General features: G+C 48.9%; 1 protein-coding gene and 1 pseudogene across 2 annotated transcripts in view; both read right to left on the bottom strand.

The window, feature by feature from the left end:
* Positions 1-11,653, bottom strand: part of LOC130123107 (NAD(P)H dehydrogenase [quinone] 1-like) — a 15,934-nt pseudogene extending 4,281 nt beyond the window's left edge.
* Positions 1-20,000, bottom strand: part of fbxw4 (F-box and WD repeat domain containing 4) — a 112,868-nt gene that overhangs the window by 91,178 nt on the left and 1,690 nt on the right. For both annotated transcript variants that reach the window (XM_056291948.1, XM_056291947.1), the window contains exons 2-5: positions 17,808-17,903; positions 17,022-17,207; positions 16,685-16,817; positions 15,151-15,236 (exon numbers count right to left, since the gene is read on the bottom strand). In XM_056291948.1, the coding sequence (XP_056147923.1) occupies positions 15,151-15,236; positions 16,685-16,817; positions 17,022-17,207; positions 17,808-17,903 (501 nt within the window). The remainder of the gene's footprint in view (positions 1-15,150; positions 15,237-16,684; positions 16,818-17,021; positions 17,208-17,807; positions 17,904-20,000) is intronic.

The raw sequence follows: 20,000 nt of genomic DNA on the forward strand, positions 1-20,000 counted from the left end.
AGTGGAGACAGAGACAGGAGACAGACAGACAGAGTTAGGAACTGGCGTAAAGAGATAAAGAGAAGAAAATGAGATTTGACAGAGAAAAAAGTAGAAAAGAAGAAAAAGAAAGATTAAAAAGTAAGACCATGTCCAGGCAAATCCAGAGAAATGTGAAATGATGTTGTCATGGTGAACTGCAGTGTCTCTAACACAGGCTGGACATGTGGGCAGGCTGGACATGTGGGCAGGTACTGTAGTGTCTCTAACACAGGCTGGACATGTGGGCAGGCTGGACATGTGGACAGGTACTGTAGTGTCTCTAACACAGGCTGGACATGTGGGCAGGTACTGTAGTGTCTCTAACACAGGCTGGACATGTGGACAGGGTACTGTAGTGTCTCTAACACAGGCTGGACATGTGGGCAGGTACTGCAGTGTCTCTAACAAAGGCTGGACATGTGGACAGGTACTGTAGTGTCTCTAACACAGGCTGGACATGTGGACAGGTACTGCAGTGTCTCTAACACAGGCTCGACATGTGGCAGCTGACATGTGGGCAGGTACTGTAGTGTCTCTAACACAGGCTGGATATGTGGGCAGGTACTGTAGTGTCTCTAACACAGGCTGGACATGTGGGCAGGCTGGACATGTGGCAGGTACTGTAGTGTCTCTAACACAGGCTGGATATGTGGGCAGGTACTGTAGTGTCTCTAACACAGGCTGGACATGTGGGCAGGCTGGACATGTGGACAGGTACTGTAGTGTCTCTAACACAGGCTGGATATGTGGGCAGGTACTGTAGTGTCTCTAACACAGGCTGGACATGTGGGCAGGCTGGACATGTGGACAGGTACTGTAGTGTCTCTAACACAGGCTGGACATGTGGGCAGGTACTGTAGTGTCTCTAACACAGGCTGGACATGTGGGCAGGTACTGCAGTGTCTCTAACACAGGCTGGACATGTGACAGGTACTGCAGTGTCTCTAACACAGGCTGGACATGTGGGCAGGTACTGTAGTGTCTCTAACACAGGCTGGACATGTGGACAGGTACTGCAGTGTCTCTAACACAGGCTGGACATGTGGGCAGGTACTGTAGTGTCTCTAACACAGGCTGGACATGTGGGCAGGTACTGTAGTGTCTCTAACACAGGCTGGACATGTGGGCAGGTACTGCAGTGTCTCTAACACAGGCTGGACATGTGGACAGGTACTGCAGTGTCTCTAACACAGGCTGGACATGTGGGCAGGTACTGTAGTGTCTCTAACACAGGCTGGACATGTGGACAGGTACTGCAGTGTCTCTAACACAGGCTGGACATGTGGGCAGGCTGGACATGTGGGCAGGTACTGTAGTGTCTCTAACACAGGCTGGACATGTGGGCAGGTACTGTAGTGTCTCTAACACAGGCTGGACATGTGGGCAGGCTGGACATGTGGACAGGTACTGTAGTGTCTCTAACACAGGCTGGACATGTGGGCAGGTACTGTAGTGTCTCTAACACAGGCTGGACATGTGGGCAGGTACTGCAGTGTCTCTAACAAAGGCTGGACATGTGGACAGGTACTGTAGTGTCTCTAACACAGGCTGGACATGTGGACAGGTACTGCAGTGTCTCTAACACAGGCTGGACATGTGGGCAGGCTGGACATGTGGGCAGGTACTGTAGTGGACATGTGGGCAGGTACTGTAGTGGACATGTGGGCAGGCTGGACATGTGGGCAGGTACTGTAGTGTCTCTAACACAGGCTGGACATGTGGGCAGGTACTGTAGTGGACATGTGGGCAGGCTGGACATATGGCAGGTACTGTAGTGTCTCTAACACAGGCTGGACATGTGGGCAGGTACTGCAGTGTCTCTAACAAAGGCTGGACATGTGGACAGGTACTGTAGTGTCTCTAACACAGGCTGGACATGTGGACAGGTACTGCAGTGTCTCTAACACAGGCTCGACATGTGGGCAGGTACTGTAGTGTCTCTAACACAGGCTGGACATGTGGGCAGGTACTGTAGTGTCTCTAACACAGGCTGGACATGTGGGCAGGTACTGTAGTGTCTCTAACACAGGCTGGACATGTGGGCAGGCTGGACATGTGGACAGGTACTGTAGTGTCTCTAACACAGGCTGGACATGTGGGCAGGTACTGTAGTGTCTCTAACACAGGCTGGACATGTGGGCAGGTACTGCAGTGTCTCTAACACAGGCTGGACATGTGGGCAGGCTGGACATGTGGGCAGGTACTGTAGTGGACATGTGGGCAGGTACTGCAGTGTCTCTAACACAGGCTGGACATGTGGGCAGGCTGGACATGTGGGCAGGTACTGTAGTGACATGTGGCAGGCTGGACATGTGGGCAGGTACTGTAGTGTCTCTAACACAGGCTGGACATGTGGGCAGGTACTGTAGTGGACATGTGGGCAGGCTGGACATATGGGCAGGTACTGTAGTGTCTCTAACACAGGCTGGACATGTGGACAGGTACTGTAGTGTCTCTAACACAGGCTGGACATGTGGACAGGTACTGTAGTGTCTCTAACACAGGCTGGACATGTGGGCAGGTACTGTAGTGGACATGTGGGCAGGCTGGACATGTGGGCAGGTACTGTAGTGGACATGTGGGCAGGCTGGACATGTGGGCAGGTACTGTAGTGGACATGTGGGCAGGTACTGTAGTGTCTCTAACACAGGCTGGACATGTGGGCAGGCTGGACATGTGGGCAGGTACTGTAGTGGACATGTGGGCAGGTACTGTAGTGTCTCTAACACAGGCTGGACATGTGGGCAGGTACTGCAGTGTCTCTAACACAGGCTGGACATGTGGGCAGGTACTGCAGTGTCTCTAACACAGGCTGGACATGTGGGCAGGTACTGTAGTGTCTCTAACACAGGCTGGACATGTGGCAGGCTGGCATGTGGGCAGGTACTGCAGTGTCTCTAACACAGGCTGGACATGTGGGCAGGTACTGTAGTGTCTCTAACACAGGCTGGACATGTGGGCAGGCTGGGCATGTGGGCAGGTACTGTAGTGTCTCTAACACAGGCTGGACATGTGGGCAGGTACTGTAGTGTCTCTAACACAGGCTGGACATGTGGGCAGGTACTGTAGTGTCTCTAACACAGGCTGGACATGTGGACATGTGGGCAGGTACTGTAGTGTCTCTAACACAGGCTGGACATGTGGACATGTGGGCAGGTACTGTAGTGTCTCTAACACAGGCTGGACATGTGGGCAGGTACTGTAGTGGACATGTGGGCAGGTACTGTAGTGTCTCTAACACAGGCTGGACATGTGGGCAGGTACTGTAGTGTCTCTAACACAGGCTGGACATGTGGACATGTGGGCAGGTACTGTAGTGTCTCTAACACAGGCTGGACATGTGGACATGTGGGCAGGTACTGTAGTGTCTCTAACACAGGCTGGACATGTGGGCAGGTACTGCAGTGTCTCTAACACAGGCTGGACATGTGGGCAGGTACTGTAGTGGACATGTGGACAGGTACTGCAGTGTCTCTAACACAGGCTGGACATGTGGGCAGGTACTGTAGTGTCTCTAACACAGGCTGGACATGTGGACATGTGGGCAGGTACTGTAGTGTCTCTAACACAGGCTGGACATGTGGACATGTGGGCAGGTACTGTAGTGTCTCTAACACAGGCTGGACATGTGGACATGTGGGCAGGTACTGTAGTGTCTCTAACACAGGCTGGACATGTGGGCAGGTACTGTAGTGGACATGTGGGCAGGTACTGTAGTGTCTCTAACACAGGCTGGACATGTGGGCAGGCTGGACATGTGGGCAGGTACTGTAGTGGACATGTGGGCAAGCTGGACATGTGGGCAGGTACTGCAGTGTCTCTAACACAGGCTGGACATGTGGGCAGGTACTGCAGTGTCTCTAACACAGGCTGGACATGTGGGCAGGTACTGTAGTGTCTCTAACACAGGATGGACATGTGGGCAGGTACTGTAGTGTCTCTAACACAGGCTGGACATGTGGGCAGGTACTGTAGTGTCTCTAACACAGGCTGGACATGTGGGCAGGTACTGTAGTGTCTCTAACACAGGCTGGACATGTGGGCAGGTACTGTAGTGTCTCTAACACAGGCTGGACATGTGGGCAGGTACTGTAGTGTCTCTAACACAGGCTGGACATGTGGGCAGGTACTGTAGTGTCTCTAACACAGGCTGGACATGTGGGCAGGTACTGTAGTGTCTCTAACACAGGCTGGACATGTGGGCAGGTACTGTAGTGTCTCTAACACAGGATGGACATGTGGGCAGGTACTGCAGTGTCTCTAACACAGGCTGGACATGTGGGCAGGTACTGTAGTGTCTCTAACACAGGCTGGACATGTGGACATGTGGGCAGGTACTGTAGTGTCTCTAACACAGGCTGGACATGTGGGCAGGTACTGTAGTGGACATGTGGGCAGGTACTGTAGTGTCTCTAACACAGGCTGGACATGTGGGCAGGCTGGACATGTGGGCAGGTACTGTAGTGGACATGTGGGCAAGCTGGACATGTGGGCAGGTACTGCAGTGTCTCTAACACAGGCTGGACATGTGGGCAGGTACTGCAGTGTCTCTAACACAGGCTGGACATGTGGGCAGGTACTGCAGTGTCTCTAACACAGGCTGGACATGTGGGCAGGTACTGCAGTGTCTCTAACACAGGCTGGACATGTGGGCAGGCTGGACATGTGGGCAGGTACTGTAGTGTCTCTAACACAGGCTGGACATGTGGGCAGGTACTGTAGTGTCTCTAACACAGGCTGGACATGTGGGCAGGTACTGTAGTGTCTCTAACACAGGCTGGACATGTGGGCAGGTACTGTAGTGTCTCTAACACAGGATGGACATGTGGGCAGGTACTGTAGTGTCTCTAACACAGGCTGGACATGTGGGCAGGTACTGTAGTGTCTCTAACACAGGCTGGACATGTGGGCAGGTACTGTAGTGTCTCTAACACAGGCTGGACATGTGGGCAGGTACTGTAGTGTCTCTAACACAGGATGGACATGTGGGCAGGTACTGTAGTGTCTCTAACACAGGCTGGACATGTGGGCAGGTACTGTAGTGTCTCTAACACAGGCTGGACATGTGGACATGTGGGCAGGTACTGTAGTGTCTCTAACACAGGCTGGACATGTGGGCAGGTACTGTAGTGGACATGTGGGCAGGTACTGTAGTGTCTCTAACACAGGCTGGACATGTGGGCAGGTACTGTAGTGTCTCTAACACAGGCTGGACATGTGGGCAGGTACTGCAGTGTCTCTAACACAGGCTGGACATGTGGGCAGGTACTGTAGTGTCTCTAACACAGGCTGGACATGTGGGCAGGTACTGCAGTGTCTCTAACACAGGCTGGACATGTGGACATGTGGACAGGTACTGTAGTGTCTCTAACACAGGCTGGACATGTGGACATGTGGACATGTGGGCAGGTACTGTAGTGTCTCTAACACAGGCTGGACATGTGGGCAGGTACCGCAGTGTCTCTAACACAGGCTGGACATATGGACAGGCTGGACATGTGGGCAGGTACTGTAGTGTCTCTAACACAGGCTGGACATGTGGGCAGGTACTGCAGTGTCTCTAACACAGGCTGGACATGTGGGCAGGCTGGACATGTGGGCAGGTACTGTAGTGTCTCTAACACAGGCTGGACATATGGACAGGCTGGACATGTGGACAGGTACTGCAGTGTCTCTAACACAGGCTGGACATGTGGGCAGGCTGGACATGTGGGCAGGTACTGCAGCAAACAATATGGTTTGGAAAATGAAACGTGATTGAAAAAGAAACCTGCGTAGGACAAAAACAAAAAGACAAGGCCAAGGTTAGCGCCCACAGGCAGAATTGATCTTTTTGTTCCGTGTGGACAGCAACCATGGACAGACGTCCCTGTCCTGCACCGGCCTTCACGGTAGCCACAACAAAGCCAGCTCGCAGACCTGGAGATGGTATCTACTGGATCAGCACAGAGACACTGATGGAAACAGAACAGGGGCTACGGGGTTAGCTGTGTGTGTGTGTGTGTGTGTGTGTGTGTGTGTGTGTGTGTGTGTGTGTGTGTGTGTGTAAGTTTACATGAGTGGGTGATGAATAATGGGCTTGTCCAAACAGCGGTGTTTCAGGTATAGGTAGAAGCCATCTCATGGTATTAAGTATTCAGAGAGGAATCTTTTTGGTGCCAAATGTCTCAATTGAGCTCAAAGAAACCTTAACCTTTGACCTGTTTGACTTCCACAAACTCACACTTCCTCTTGTATTCTATGGGTCATGTTACACACATGACCCAAAAGAGAGGTTGTCAGATGGAGAATCCCAAAAAGTTGAATCAGTTCATCTGGACACAACGTTTACTGGGAGAAACATTTAACCTAAGTGACCTCTTCAGTCTCACCTGACTGCAGGTGTCCCCGCCCTTACACACAATATAGTGTCTCACCTGACTGCAGGTGTCCCCACACTTACACACAATATAGTGTCTCACCTGACTGCAGGTGTCCCCGCCCTTACACACAATATAGTGTCTCACCTGACTGCAGGTGTCCCCGCTCTTACACACAATATAGTGTCTCACCTGACTGCAGGTGTCCCCGCCCTTACACACAATATAGTGTCTCACCTGACTGCAGGTGTCCCCGCCCTTACACACAATATAGTGTCTCACCTGACTGCAGGTGTCCCCGCCCTTACACACAATATAGTGTCTCACCTGACTGCAGGTGTCCCCACCCTTACACACAATATAGTGTCTCACCTGACTGCAGGTGTCCCCACACTTACACACATTACAGTGTCTCACCTGACTGCAGGTGTCCCCGCCCTTACACACAATATAGTGTCTCACCTGACTGCAGGTGTCACCGCCCTTACACACAATATAGTGTCTCACCTGACTGCAGGTGTCCCCGCCCTTACACACAATATAGTGTCTCACCTGACTGCAGGTGTCCCCGCCCTTAAACACAATACAGTGTCTCACCTGACTGCAGGTGTCCCCGCCCTTACACACAATATAGTGTCTCACCTGACTGCAGGTGTCCCCGCCCTTACACACAATATAGTGTCTCACCTGACTGCAGGTGTCCCCGCCCTTACACACAATATAGTGTCTCACCTGACTGCAGGTGTCCCCGCCCTTACACACAATATAGTGTCTCACCTGACTGCAGGTGTCCCCGCCCTTACACACAATATAGTGTCTCACCTGACTGCAGGTGTCCCCAACCTTACACAGAATATAGTGTCTCACCTGACTGCAGGTGTCCCCACCCTTACACACAATATAGTGTCTCACCTGACTGCAGGTGTCCCCGCCCTTACACACAATATAGTGTCTCACCTGACTGCAGGTGTCCCCGCCCTTACACACAATACAGTGTCTCACCTGACTGCAGGTGTCCTCGCCCATACATACAATATAGTGTCTCAGCTGACTGCAGGTGTCCCCGCCCTTATACACATTACAGTGTCTCACCTGACTGCAGGTGTCCCCACCCTTACACACGATATAGTCTCACCTGACTGCAGGTGTCTCCGCCCTTACACACAATATAGTGTCTCACCTGACTGCAGGTGTCCCCAACCTTACACAGAATATAGTGTCTCACCTGACTGCAGGTGTCCCCACCATTACACACAATACAGTGTCTCTCCTGACTGCAGGTGTCCCCACCCTTATACACATTACAGTGTCTCAGCTGTCTGCAGATGTCCCCGCCCTTACACACAATACAGTGTCTCACCTGACTGCAGGTGTCCCCACCCTTATACACATTACAGTGTCTCACCTGACTGCAGGTGTCCCCACCATTACACACAATACAGTGTCTCACCTGACTGCAGGTGTCCCCACCCTTATACACATTACAGTGTCTCACCTGACTGCAGGTGTCCCCACCATTACACACAATACAGTGTCTCTCCTGACTGCAGGTGTCCCCGCCCTTATGCACATTACAGTGACTGCAGGTGTCCCCACCCTTATAAACAGTACAGTGACTGCAGGTGTCCCCACCCTTATAAACAATACAGTGACTGCAGGTGTCCCCACCCTTATAAACAATACAGTGACTGCAGGTGTCCCCACCCTTATAAACAATACAGTGACTGCAGGTGTCTCCACCTTTATAAACAATACAGTGACTGCAGGTGTCTCCACCTTTATAAACAATAGAGTGGCATAACAACTGAAAACAACGATCAGTTTCATATGCAAATGAACATGACCATTAACTAGAGTTACAAAGGTCATGTGTACTATTCACAGAGGATTGGGGAATAGTTGCAATCACAGCATTGTAAGATGGAGACAGATGTACTCTTAGCCCCCCCCCCCCCCCCCAGTTCAGGAATGGTCATTCCCTCTTCATATAGGTGGTCTCTTTGACTCTTCTGTATTGTGCCATCCTCTTCACCAGCATCTGATTAGTTTCCTCGATGTACAAGTCACAGCAATCCCCCCGGGACTTAACAGCGTACACTAAAGTGCTGTGTGTGTGCTGCGGGACACGATCCTTGGGGTGGGTCAATTTCCGGCAGAGTGTGCAGTGATTGCAACTATTCCCTAATCCTCTGTGAATAGTATACATGGCCATTGTAACTCTAATTAATGGTGACAGCAATCTGCATATGAAATTGATTGTTGGTTTGGGTCATTATACAAGTCAGCTGAGACTGACAAAGTCACTTAGATGAGTGAGGAAATGTTTGTCCCAATAAACTTTGTGTCCACATGAACTGAGTCAATTTTCTGACATTTCCTTACCTGGATTATTAGGAATACATCAAGAAATTTTGATTCATTTTGGTGAGAATTGCCTTGAACTTGTACAAGAATACAAGTGATGGCAGACTACAGGAACTACTTGAGATTCAGCCTCAGGTGCAGACAGAGCAAATAGGTGAGAAAAAAAATGGGTGAGAAAAATGGGTGAGAAAAAAAAAACTAATTTTATCATAGATGGTTTGAAAGCCAAAGAGGAACAGATCCAACAGAGACTTACATCGCAGCTAGATGAGACTGCTTTCCAACATGTGATTGAGTTCATGGAGAAGGCTCATGGAAAGTCGAAAACCAGGCAGCAAAAGAAGTCTGACCTACTCGCTACAAGCTAGAAACAACGGCAGACAATGGACAGCGCCTTCAATGGCAGACAGAAAGGGATGCCAGACACATGCTGGCGATGTGGACAAGCGGGTGAAGAATCTGTCCGACAGACAACTCTCCCTGGTGGAGAAAGACATCCTTGCTAAGGGGCTGAATTTTGCTGTCAGACCGAGGCAAATCCCGCTAGTGGAAGTGACCACAGCAATGGAATCGACCTGTAACATCACAGACGCAGAAGCGGCGCAACTGCGGAATAAAGTTTCAGCCTGCGTCAGCAATGTGAAACTGCCGCCCCCCAACATCAGCAGAGACGAGAGGAATGCACTCATGACTCTCAGTAAGGACAAAGGCAGATGCACTGTTGTATGTATTAAACCAGACAGACTATCATGAGAAAGTTATGACACCAATTTGCAACTTGAACACGTATGAGCCTCTGAAATGAGATCCAGGCAGTGGTTACAAGAAAAAGGTGATAGACTGTCTGGAGCTGTTAGAACACCACAGATTATGCCCAGGGGAAGCTACACCTAGTCTGTATGGGTTACCTAGGATACATAAACAGGATGTGCCATTACGGCCTGTTGTTAGTATGATTAACTCAGCGACCTACAACATCTCTTAAGTTTCTGGCATCTATTCTTAACCCGTTGGTAGGCAGTAATGAACATCACATTCACAACACGACGGATGTTGTGGATAAGGTGAGGGACACCATTATGGAGGGGGATGAAATAATGGTCTCTTATGATGTTAAGTCTCTCTTTACGTGTGTTCCTGTTGATGAAGCAGTAGGGGTAGTCTGTATGAAATTATAGGTCGACCCCACCCTGAGCAATAGGACCACCCTTAACACTGACCAAGTGTGTCTGCTCCTGAAGCTGTGTCTTCAGTTCACATACTTCACATACAGGGGGCAGTACTATAGGGAGAGACATGGGGGTGCTATGGGTTCCCCAGTCTCACCTGTAGTGGCCAACTTGTATATGGAGGAAGTAGAAAAGAGGCTCTGATGTTCTATCCAGGGACACCACCAAGCCATTGGTTCAGATTTGTAAATGACACCTGGGTTAAAATTAAATCTCAGGATGTACCACTTTTTACCGACCACATTAACTCTGTGGACACCACATCAAGTTCACCAGGGAGGATGTGGAACATGACAGGTTAGCCTTCTTATACTGTGACATTGCAACTGGTGATGGAGGTCATTTGATTGTTGATGTTTACTGTAAACCAACACATACCGGTCAGTTCTTAAGGTTTGACTCTCATCATCCACTGGAGCACAAACTAGGAGTCATCAGGATGCTGCACCACCGAGCTGACAATGTCCAACACAGCAGCCGGGGAAGGGGAGAAACCCCACATTCAAAGACAGGAGAAGGACAACAGCTGTCTAAGTGTAAACCAGTGGTGATTCCGTATGTGGTGGGAGTGTCGGAACAGCTGAGATGTGTATTTTCCAAACACCATGTCTCAGTTGCTTTTCAAACCCCAAAACACGCTGCACCAGAAGTTGGGGTCCACCCCAAAGATTAGGTCCCCCGACACAAACAGAGCAATATAGTGTACGCTGTTAAGTGTCAGGAGGATTGCTGTGACTTGTACATTGGGGAAACTAAACAGACACTTAACCAGGGCCTGTTTAATGTGGGGTTTCTCCCCTTCCCCAGCTGCTGTGTCGGTAGGGACGTTGTCAGCTCAGTGGTACAGCGTCCTGATGACTCCTAGTTTGTGCTCCAGTGGATGATGAGAGTCAAACCTTAAGTACTGATCAGTATGTGTTGGATTATGGTAAACATTAGCAATCAAATGTCCCCCATCACCAACTGCAATTTCACAGTGTAAGAAGGCTAACCTGTCCTTTTTCACATCCTCCCTGGTGAACTTGATGTGGTGTCCACAGAGTTAGTTTATTGTAAAATGCAGCTTTCATCTGGTTGTTGGGTGGGAATGCTTTTCCCAGGTGGGTTCCCACTGTCAGGCCAAACTCCTTGTCGGCATGTTCTTCCTGGACCTCTGGTTTCAGCTGGAAGGCCTTCTCCATGTCAAAGAAGTCAGAGGGAGTGAAAGAAATGGCCTTCTCTTCCTGTAGACCCTGCAGTGTATGCCAGACCTCCAGCATGGCACTGCAGGCCTTGGAGCTGATGTAGGATGGAGCCCAGAAGACTTGGGGGGCAAAGACTTGGAAGCCACAGTAGTACAAGATGCCATTCTGAATTGGCCACAGAGTGACATTCATGTCTCAGTTGATCCCATTGGCACTGAACATGGGATCCAGTGGTGAAAGACAGAATGGCCTTCTTAACCTTGAAGACACCCTGGCTGTATGTCTTCTCTGAAGAGTAGGCAAAACCCAGTGTGGGCACCTGGTCAATCCTGCCCTTCATGATCGCAGGGAAAGAGAACCAGTACATGGGGAACTGAAAAATGATGAGGTCAGCCTCAGTCAGTTTGCTGGTTGTGTTGGTATCTACCGCCTCCTTAAAATGGGAGGGGGGGGGCTTGGTCCACAGAGGGCAGGAGCTGAGGTGGTGGGTGAGCATGGTGGTTGTGTGTGTGTGTGTGGGGGGGGGGTAATAGGTTTATCAGTGAGTTGAAACCTAGTTTTCAGAGGAGTTTTAATTAACCAGGCCATTGGTCAGTGAGCGGCAGAGAGTGGGTGTCCATTATGGATGGGCAGCTGGCGATGGCGGGGCTTGCTATTCCAGCCAGCAAATTGGAGAATTAATGATGTGGATAATCGACCTGTTCCTCTCAGATCTTTGAGTCTCTCCCGGTGCCACTATGACCACTGAGTGTGTGAGTGTGTTCCCGTGTGTGTGTGTGTGTGTGTGTGTGTGTGTGTGTGTGTGTGTGTGTGTGTGTGTGTGTGTGTGTGTGTGTGTGTGTGTGTCTGTCTAGAGAGAGAGCGAGAGAGAGAGAGAGAGAATAATGTTAATGTTCATGAGGAAGTAGGTGTGTAAAATGTACACATAGGGGTGGGTACACATTATACTGTACATGGTGTTGGTGAGAATGAGTGAGATATATGTCAAGGTTGAATGAGTGTGTTAAAAAAACCCTGAACTGCTAAATGCTGCATGGCATGCTCATACTATGTTGAGTCCTATGTGGTCAGTACTAAGCAGTGTTGTAGTCAAGACCACCTAAACGGAGACCAAGTCATGACCAAGACCAAAGTGTATCAAGACCGAGACAAGACCAATACTTTGAGGGGTTGAGACTAAGTCAAGACTAAGACCAAGGCAGGGTGAGACCGAGACAGGACCAAGACTTTGAGGGGTTGAGACCGAGACAAGACCGAGTAAAAATTCAGTTGATTCCGAGACGAGACCAAGACCTTCAAAAAATGGTCTTGAGACCAAGATCAATCTGGAGTACTACAACACTAGTACTAAGACAGTTTACTGCTGGGCTTCTCTCACACCGGAGAGTGTTGGGAAGATATCTAGACACTTTTCTGGGATCCTGAAGAGAAAGAATAAATGCTAGTAGTTGCACAATAATGTAACCTGGGATTCAAACCTGCTTTCTAAAACAAGCCCCTGTCGAGCAACAAATTTGCCAACATTTCTCATCTCCCAAAAAAAAAAATTAAAAAAAAAAAAAAAATCATTTTAATCTGCTTTTATGACAACGAGAAAATACCACTTTCACAGTTAACACATGCAGTAACGTCAGTAATGAGGAAGTTACCGGCACAGTGAAACATGGCTTCAGCATGTGTTGAGCGGCGAGTGGAAAACCGCCTGAAGCCTGATCCTTTCCAGGGTAAAACTAGGAAGTATTAATAATAGCAGCTGGTGACTCCACATGTATCGGAGGAGACATGTGGTGGTCTGCAGCCCTCCCCAGTTCGGCAAAGGGGGTGGAGCAGTGACCGGGACGGCTCGGAAGAGTGGGGTAATTGGTCAGATACAATTGGGGGAGGAAAAAGGGGGAAACATTTCCAAAAAATAGAAATAAAACATAATAATAACGCTGTTTATTGCAGTTCGGAGAGCGTAATAAACATTACAATTACATTATAAAATAATCGTATCATTACACAAAGACTAGTTTTAAAAAGCTGATTAATTATTATATATTTATATAACTTTTTTGAATAAATGCTGTAGTGACCAGCCAAGCTGGTTACTCTGGCAGGAACCCCCCTGAACCTCTGCAGTTTCTGGCAGGAACCCTCCTGAACATCTGGAGTTTCTCGCAGGAACCCCCCCCCTGAACCTCTGGAGTTTCTGGCAGGAACCACCCTGAACCTCTGGAGTTTCTGGCAGGAACCACCCTGAACCTCTGGAGTTTCTGGCAGGAACCACCCTGAACTTCTGGAGTTTCTGGCAGGAACCACCCTGAACCTCTGGAGTTTCTGGCAGAAACCCCCCTGAACCTCTGGAGTTTCTGGCAGAAACCCCCCTGAACTTCTGGAGTTTCTGGCAGGAACCACCCTGAACCTCTGGAGTTTCTGGCAGGAACCACCCTGAACCTCTGGAGTTTCTGGCAGGAACCACCCTGAACCTCTGGTGTTTCTGGCAAAAAAAACCCTGAACCTGTGGAGTTTCTGGCAGGAACCACCCTGAACCTCTGGAGTTTCTGGCAGGAACCACCCTGAACCTCTGGAGTTTCTGGCAGGAACCACCCTGAACCTCTGGAGTTTCTGGCAGGAACCCCCCCTGAACCTCTGGAGTTTCTGGCAGGAACCACCCTGAACCTCTGGAGTTTCTGGCAGGAACCACCCTGAACCTCTGGAGTTTCTGGCAGGAACCCCCCCTGAACCTCTGGTGTTTCACAACCACATGGAGACATCACCTGCATCTACGGTGAGCAGGTGATGGGTTGTGTTACAGCTGTCTCTCTCTGCCATCGATAGTGTGTGTGTGTGTGTGTGTTTCATGGTGTGAACATGGCTGAGAAATCAAAGGCACTTCAGAGGCAGGAACACGTCTCCGTATTGTTTTGTTATTTCCCTGTCATTTCCATCAGTGCAGTTCAAAGTGATCTCACACATAAACCAAGTTGTAATTAACCCAAATCCAGTTAATGATTCATTCTGTTGTGTGATCCAGTCACAATTCTGTACAGAGGCATTGGTGTGAAATTAACTTGTTTCTTCTCAATTATCTTCCCACACTTCCGGTGTGGGAAGATGGTGGTGCAAACTCGCGTTTGCAGCGGCCTCACCCAGTGCCGACTATGCAGTGTCTTTGTCCATGTCTACATCTAAGTTTGTGTCTTCATGTGATGTTTTTTATTTTGTTCGTCAATTTTTTTCGTTTCATGGCTAGGAGAGCTGGCGTTGGATCGGCTAAGAGAGCTTACAGCCCTTTCCGGAGCTGTACGGCCCTGCCCGAAGCTGTACCTGAAAGGAAACACCAAGGCGGTCTGGTGGCAGCCTCGCCTAGTGTTGACTGTGCAGTGTTTTTGTCTGCGTCTGCACTGTCTTGTGGAGTGCGGGGGAGGTGTGTCGAATGTGTCTGGCTGGGAGAGCTGGCACTGGATTGGCTGGGGGAGCCTAGTCTGCTGCATCCAACAGGCCCAGGGACCACGGCTCTGTGTGCCCGGGGAGGAAACACTGAGGGCGGCCTGACAGGATGTGGAAGCGGGCAGGCTAAGCTAACTGCTAGCCTGCAGACCGGCAGTTTGACAGTCATCCTGGCTGGCGTTCCCTCTCTGGACAGAGGACTTTGTTTTGGACTGCGCTGCACTGAGTGCACTGTGCTGTTGACTGTTTTTTTTTCCCTCTCTGTTTTTGTATGTTTTTGATGGTGTTGTTTTTAGGAAATGTTGGATGTGTGTTTTTTGTGTTGCACTGCTGTGGGCTGGGAGAAACGAAATTTCGTCTCTGTGTATGCAAGTACATGTAAGAAATGACAATACACTGTTCATGATTCCTGAAGTGCGGCAATTCAATTTCCAATCACCCTGATGAAATGTATGTGCTACAGTGTCTGGAAGGTTTCCACAGTTGCACACTATCGGCACTTGTCAAACAGTAACTGAAAGCCTCGGTGAGAGTGTGGAGAGGTTGTCAACAATTGCTTACCTCAACGTGGGACTAATAGCCACAGACCATACTCTGTCGTACATGGGAATTGTGTCTTTGGGGATGTCTGAAGCCATGGTCCATATCTGCAGGAAGCATTACAGAAAAGCCGCCATCGAACCCGTATCTAACACAGATGTGAAACTGTTATGCAGGCTGATAGTAACAGTGATTTACTGCAAAGCTTACTTTTACTGCACCGCTGCAGTGTCAGTGGAGTTTGCTAGTGTGACATTAAGCGATATGGAGATAAACTCAGTAAACGTGTGCTCAACTGTGAGACATTTGCACAACTGAGATCATGTTCGATGGAGAGTTCGTATTTTCAGAATCTGTGCTCTTCATTGAAGCTATACACCAATCAGCCAAAAAAACCACCTGCCTAATATTGTCTTGGTCCCCCTCATGCCACCATAACAGCTCTGACCCGTCGAGGCATGGACTCCACAAGACCTCTGAAGGTGTCCTCTGGTATCGGGCACCAAGACGTTAGCAGCAGATCCTTTAAGTCCTGTAAGTTGTGAGGTGGGGCCTTCATGGACTGGACTTGTTTTCCCAGTACATCCCACAGATGCTTGATCGGATCGAGTTCTGGGGAATTTGGAGGCCAAGGCAACCCCTTGAACTCTTTGTCATGCTCCTCAAACCATTCCTGAACAATGTGTGCAGTGTAGCAGGACACATTATCCTGCTGGAAGAGTCCACTGCCATCAGGGAATACCGTTGCCATGAAGAGGTGAACCTGGTCGGCAACAATGTTTAGGTAGGTGGCACATGTCAGAGTAACATCCACATGAATGCCAGGACCCAAGGTTTCCCAGCAGAGCATTGCCTCCGCCAGCTTGCCTTCTTCCCATAATGCATCCTGGTGCCTTCTCTTCCCCAGGCAAATGACACACACACAGACCAGGGCACCTTCTCCAGTTGTAGGCACTTTCCGCAGTGGACAGGGGTCATCATGGGTACTCTGACCGGTCTGCGGCTACGCAGCCCAATACACAGCAAGCTGTGATGCACTGTGTCTTCTGACACCTGTCATAGGCAGCATTACATTTTTCAGCAATGTGAGCTACAGTACCTCTATTGTGGGATCAGACTACAAAGGTTAGCCCTTGCTCCACGCGCATCAATGAACCTTGGGTGTCCATGACCCTGTCTCCAGTTCACCGGTCTTCCTTCCTTGGACCACCTTTGGTAGGTACTGACCACTGCCTACCGAGAACACCCCACATGACCTGCTCTTTTGGAGATGCTCTGGCCCAGTCGTCTAGCCATTAGAATTTGTAACTTGTCAAAGTCATTCAGATCATTGCGCTTGCCCACTTTTCCTGCTTCAAACACATCAACTTCAAGAACTGACTTGTTCACTTGCTGCCTGATACATCCCACCCCTTGACAGGTGCCATTGTAATGAGATAATCAATTTTATTGACTTACCTGTCAGTGGTTTTAGTGTTCTGGCTGATCGGTGTATACGCAATGACTACTTGTGTTTTGGTAAATGTTCATGACATCAGCAGAGAAGATGTCTCACCCGGGCTGTTTGGTCTCTGGATCCACTGACAATGACTCCATCTCTGCAATCCAGGCAGTTGACTTCCTGGTTGTGTCCGGACAACTCCACTGAGGCGCTGTTCCTCCTGTTGTGGACCAGGATCTTGCCGTCGCTGAAAGATACACATGGGGACTTTCAAAAGACTACTTCAACATCTTGAGGTGTGTGTAAGCTGGTCTTGTGCCTACACATCTGGTTTTCTTTCATTTGTGATGTTTTTCTGCCGTTTGTTTTATTAATAGTTTGCTTCCAAAGAGGACAACAGAAATCATTTGTACTGCAGAGAGAAACTGAGAAGAAAGTGATCCTTGGCTACCTTCCACCACTGACCAGGTGGGCGTCGGTGAGAGCAAAGCGACACACATCGCCCTGGTGGCCAGAATAAAGTGCAAACGGCTCACGCAGGAACCTCCCCTTGTCTTGTCGTACATGGTATGCTCCAATTTTGTCTGCCTGAGACAGGAAAAGAATATCCCCATCCAGCTGCAGCCACGGTAACAACCTGAAGGGAGGATTTACAATCGGAGAGGGGGATTAAGATTCATAGATAACCATTAGAATCAAACGGCAATACACAAAAAGAGAAAACAATACAAATCAAAATAGAAATGAGAATGCTGCATCTACTGAAACAGAAGTGTTGATGTACTGAGCGTCCAGGAAAGCTCTCCTTAGACAAGATAACATTCGTTATGTTTTGCATAGAAGGGAAAAGATTTTCCAGAAAAATATCCTCACTGAAACCAGCTAATGGTGCACTGTTCATGCAAAGCTTGCAACCTTTTCATAACAACACTACAAACACAGAGAGCAGAGCACTAACCCTCCACGCTACACAAGCACCGTCCAGATCCTGACATGCGAAGCCCCGGACTTAATGCAGCAGTGGGGCAGGTAGGCAGCAACACATCAACAATACAGTGATGAGCAGGTGAGCAGTAAGCCTGTGTGTGTCTGTGTATTTAGAGAGTAGTGTACAGTATGTGTCCCATGGATAAACCAGGTTAAAATTGCATCATTCCGTGTTTTCATGGCTGCTCTAGCAGCTTGTGTTGTAGTGTCGAAAGAACAGTAGCATGCCAGCAGCATACACAACACTCACTTAACCTTCCACTTGAGAGCAGCAGATATTTTGCACATCCCATTATACCAATTTTGAGCGAGCTTCACTCTCTCCTTCAGTGGAATGTGGGGGTATCTAAACAAAAAAGGTGAAAATATGAAAAAACAGAGAAAACATCACACAACATATCACAATTTCAGTGTCCCATTGACAAAGAAATGCTGAGAGTCAAACTGTTTATGCATGAGTGTGTGTAGAATAATACTGATGCAAGACCAGTACGACGTGTCAGGTCTGGGCCCGTCAGCAAGCGACACTCATCCAGAACAGTGGCATATGCATTCACATGTGTTCAGGGACCCGATGCCAGTGGGTATAAACACAAAGCTGGAGGAAGCAGCTTGTCCCTCTTTGACAGCTAGAGGCAGAAGGATGCACTGCCCCCTTACTCTCAGCGGGACCACCAAGTTCATTTGCATTTGCCTGCATCTCTGAGGTAATGCCGGTTCAAAATGGATTTCAGTGTGGCACTGGGCAAAATGGGCTGGTGGGGAGGAAGTAGGGATGCGGTTCCTTGGCTATTGTGTCACACTGGGCTCTGCTGGTGAATCAGTGTCTGCCCAAGAGGAAAAGGGCTTCTTGGCTGTGAGTGCCTGTTAAGATGCATGCTCACAGCCCTTTTTGCCAAAAAGGACTCGGCTCTTCTTATCTACCCTGGCCTGCCGACCTGTAGGACCACCACTAAATCCTGAGATGTGTCAAGGAACATGATTCTGAACTGCAGTTTCACATTATGGTAGGAGGAGGACTTGTGCATTCTGCTGCAAGGCCAAGTCCCAATCAAAACTCACAGCAGGTCACAGCAGTAGTGACTGAGCCTACATGGCTATATAAAATACTGATCATCAGATCTGCTGTCACACAGCAGGTCACAGCAGTAGTGACTGAGCCTACATGGCTATATAAAATAATGATCATCAGATCAGCTGTCCCACAGCAGGTCACAGCAGTAGTGACTGAGCCTACATGGCTATATAAAATACTGATCATCAGATCAGCTGTCACAAAGCAGGTCACAGCAGTAGTGACTGAGCCTACATGGCTATATAAAATACTTATCATCAGATCAGCTGTCCCACAGCAGGTCACAGCAGTAGTGACTGAGCCTACATGGCTATATAAAATACTGATCATCAGATCAGCTGTCACAAAGCAGGTCACAGCAGTAGTGACTGAGCCTACATGGCTATATAAAATACTTATCATCAGATCTGCTGTCACACAGCAGGTCACAGCAGTAGTGACTGAGCCTACATGGCTATATAAAATACTGATCATCAGATCAGCTGTCACACAGCAGGTCACAGCAGTAGTGACTGAGCCTACATGGCTATATAAAATACTGTTCATCAGATCAGCTGTCACACAGCAGGTCACAGCAGTAGTGACTGAGCCTACATGGCTATATAAAATACTGATCATCAGATCAGCAGGTCACAGCAGTAGTGACTGAGCCTACATGGCTATATAAAATACTGATCATCAGATCAGCAGGTCACACAGCAGGTCACAGCAGTAGTGACTGAGCCTACATGGCTACATAAAATACTGATCATCAGATCAGCAGGTCACAGCAGTAGTGACTGAGCCTACATGGCTATATAAAAAACTTATCATCAGATCTGCTGTCACACAGCAGGTCACAGCAGTAGTGACTGAGCCTACATGGCTATATAAAATACTGATCATCAGATCAGCTGTCACACAGCAGGTCACAGCAGTAGTGACTGAGCCTACATGGCTATATAAAATACTGTTCATCAGATCAGCTGTCACACAGCAGGTCACAGCAGTAGTGACTGAGCCTACATGACTATAAAATACTGATCATCAGATCAGCAGGTCACACAGCAGGTCACAGCAGTAGTGACTGAGCCTACATGGCTATATAAAATACTGATCATCAGATCAGCTGTCACACAGCAGGTCACAGCAGTAGTGACTGAGCCTACATGGCTATATAAAATACTGATCATCAGATCAGCTGTCACACAGCAGGTCACAGCAGTAGTGACTGAGCCTACATGGCTATATAAAAAACTTATCATCAGATCTGCTGTCACACAGCAGGTCACAGCAGTAGTGACTGAGCCTACATGGCTATATAAAAAACTTATCATCAGATCTGCTGTCACACAGCAGGTCACAGCAGTAGTGACTGAGCCTACATGG

This window comes from Lampris incognitus, chromosome 13 (genome assembly GCF_029633865.1).
Source record: "Lampris incognitus isolate fLamInc1 chromosome 13, fLamInc1.hap2, whole genome shotgun sequence".
In the NCBI taxonomy this organism is placed as follows: Eukaryota; Metazoa; Chordata; class Actinopteri; order Lampriformes; family Lampridae; genus Lampris; species Lampris incognitus.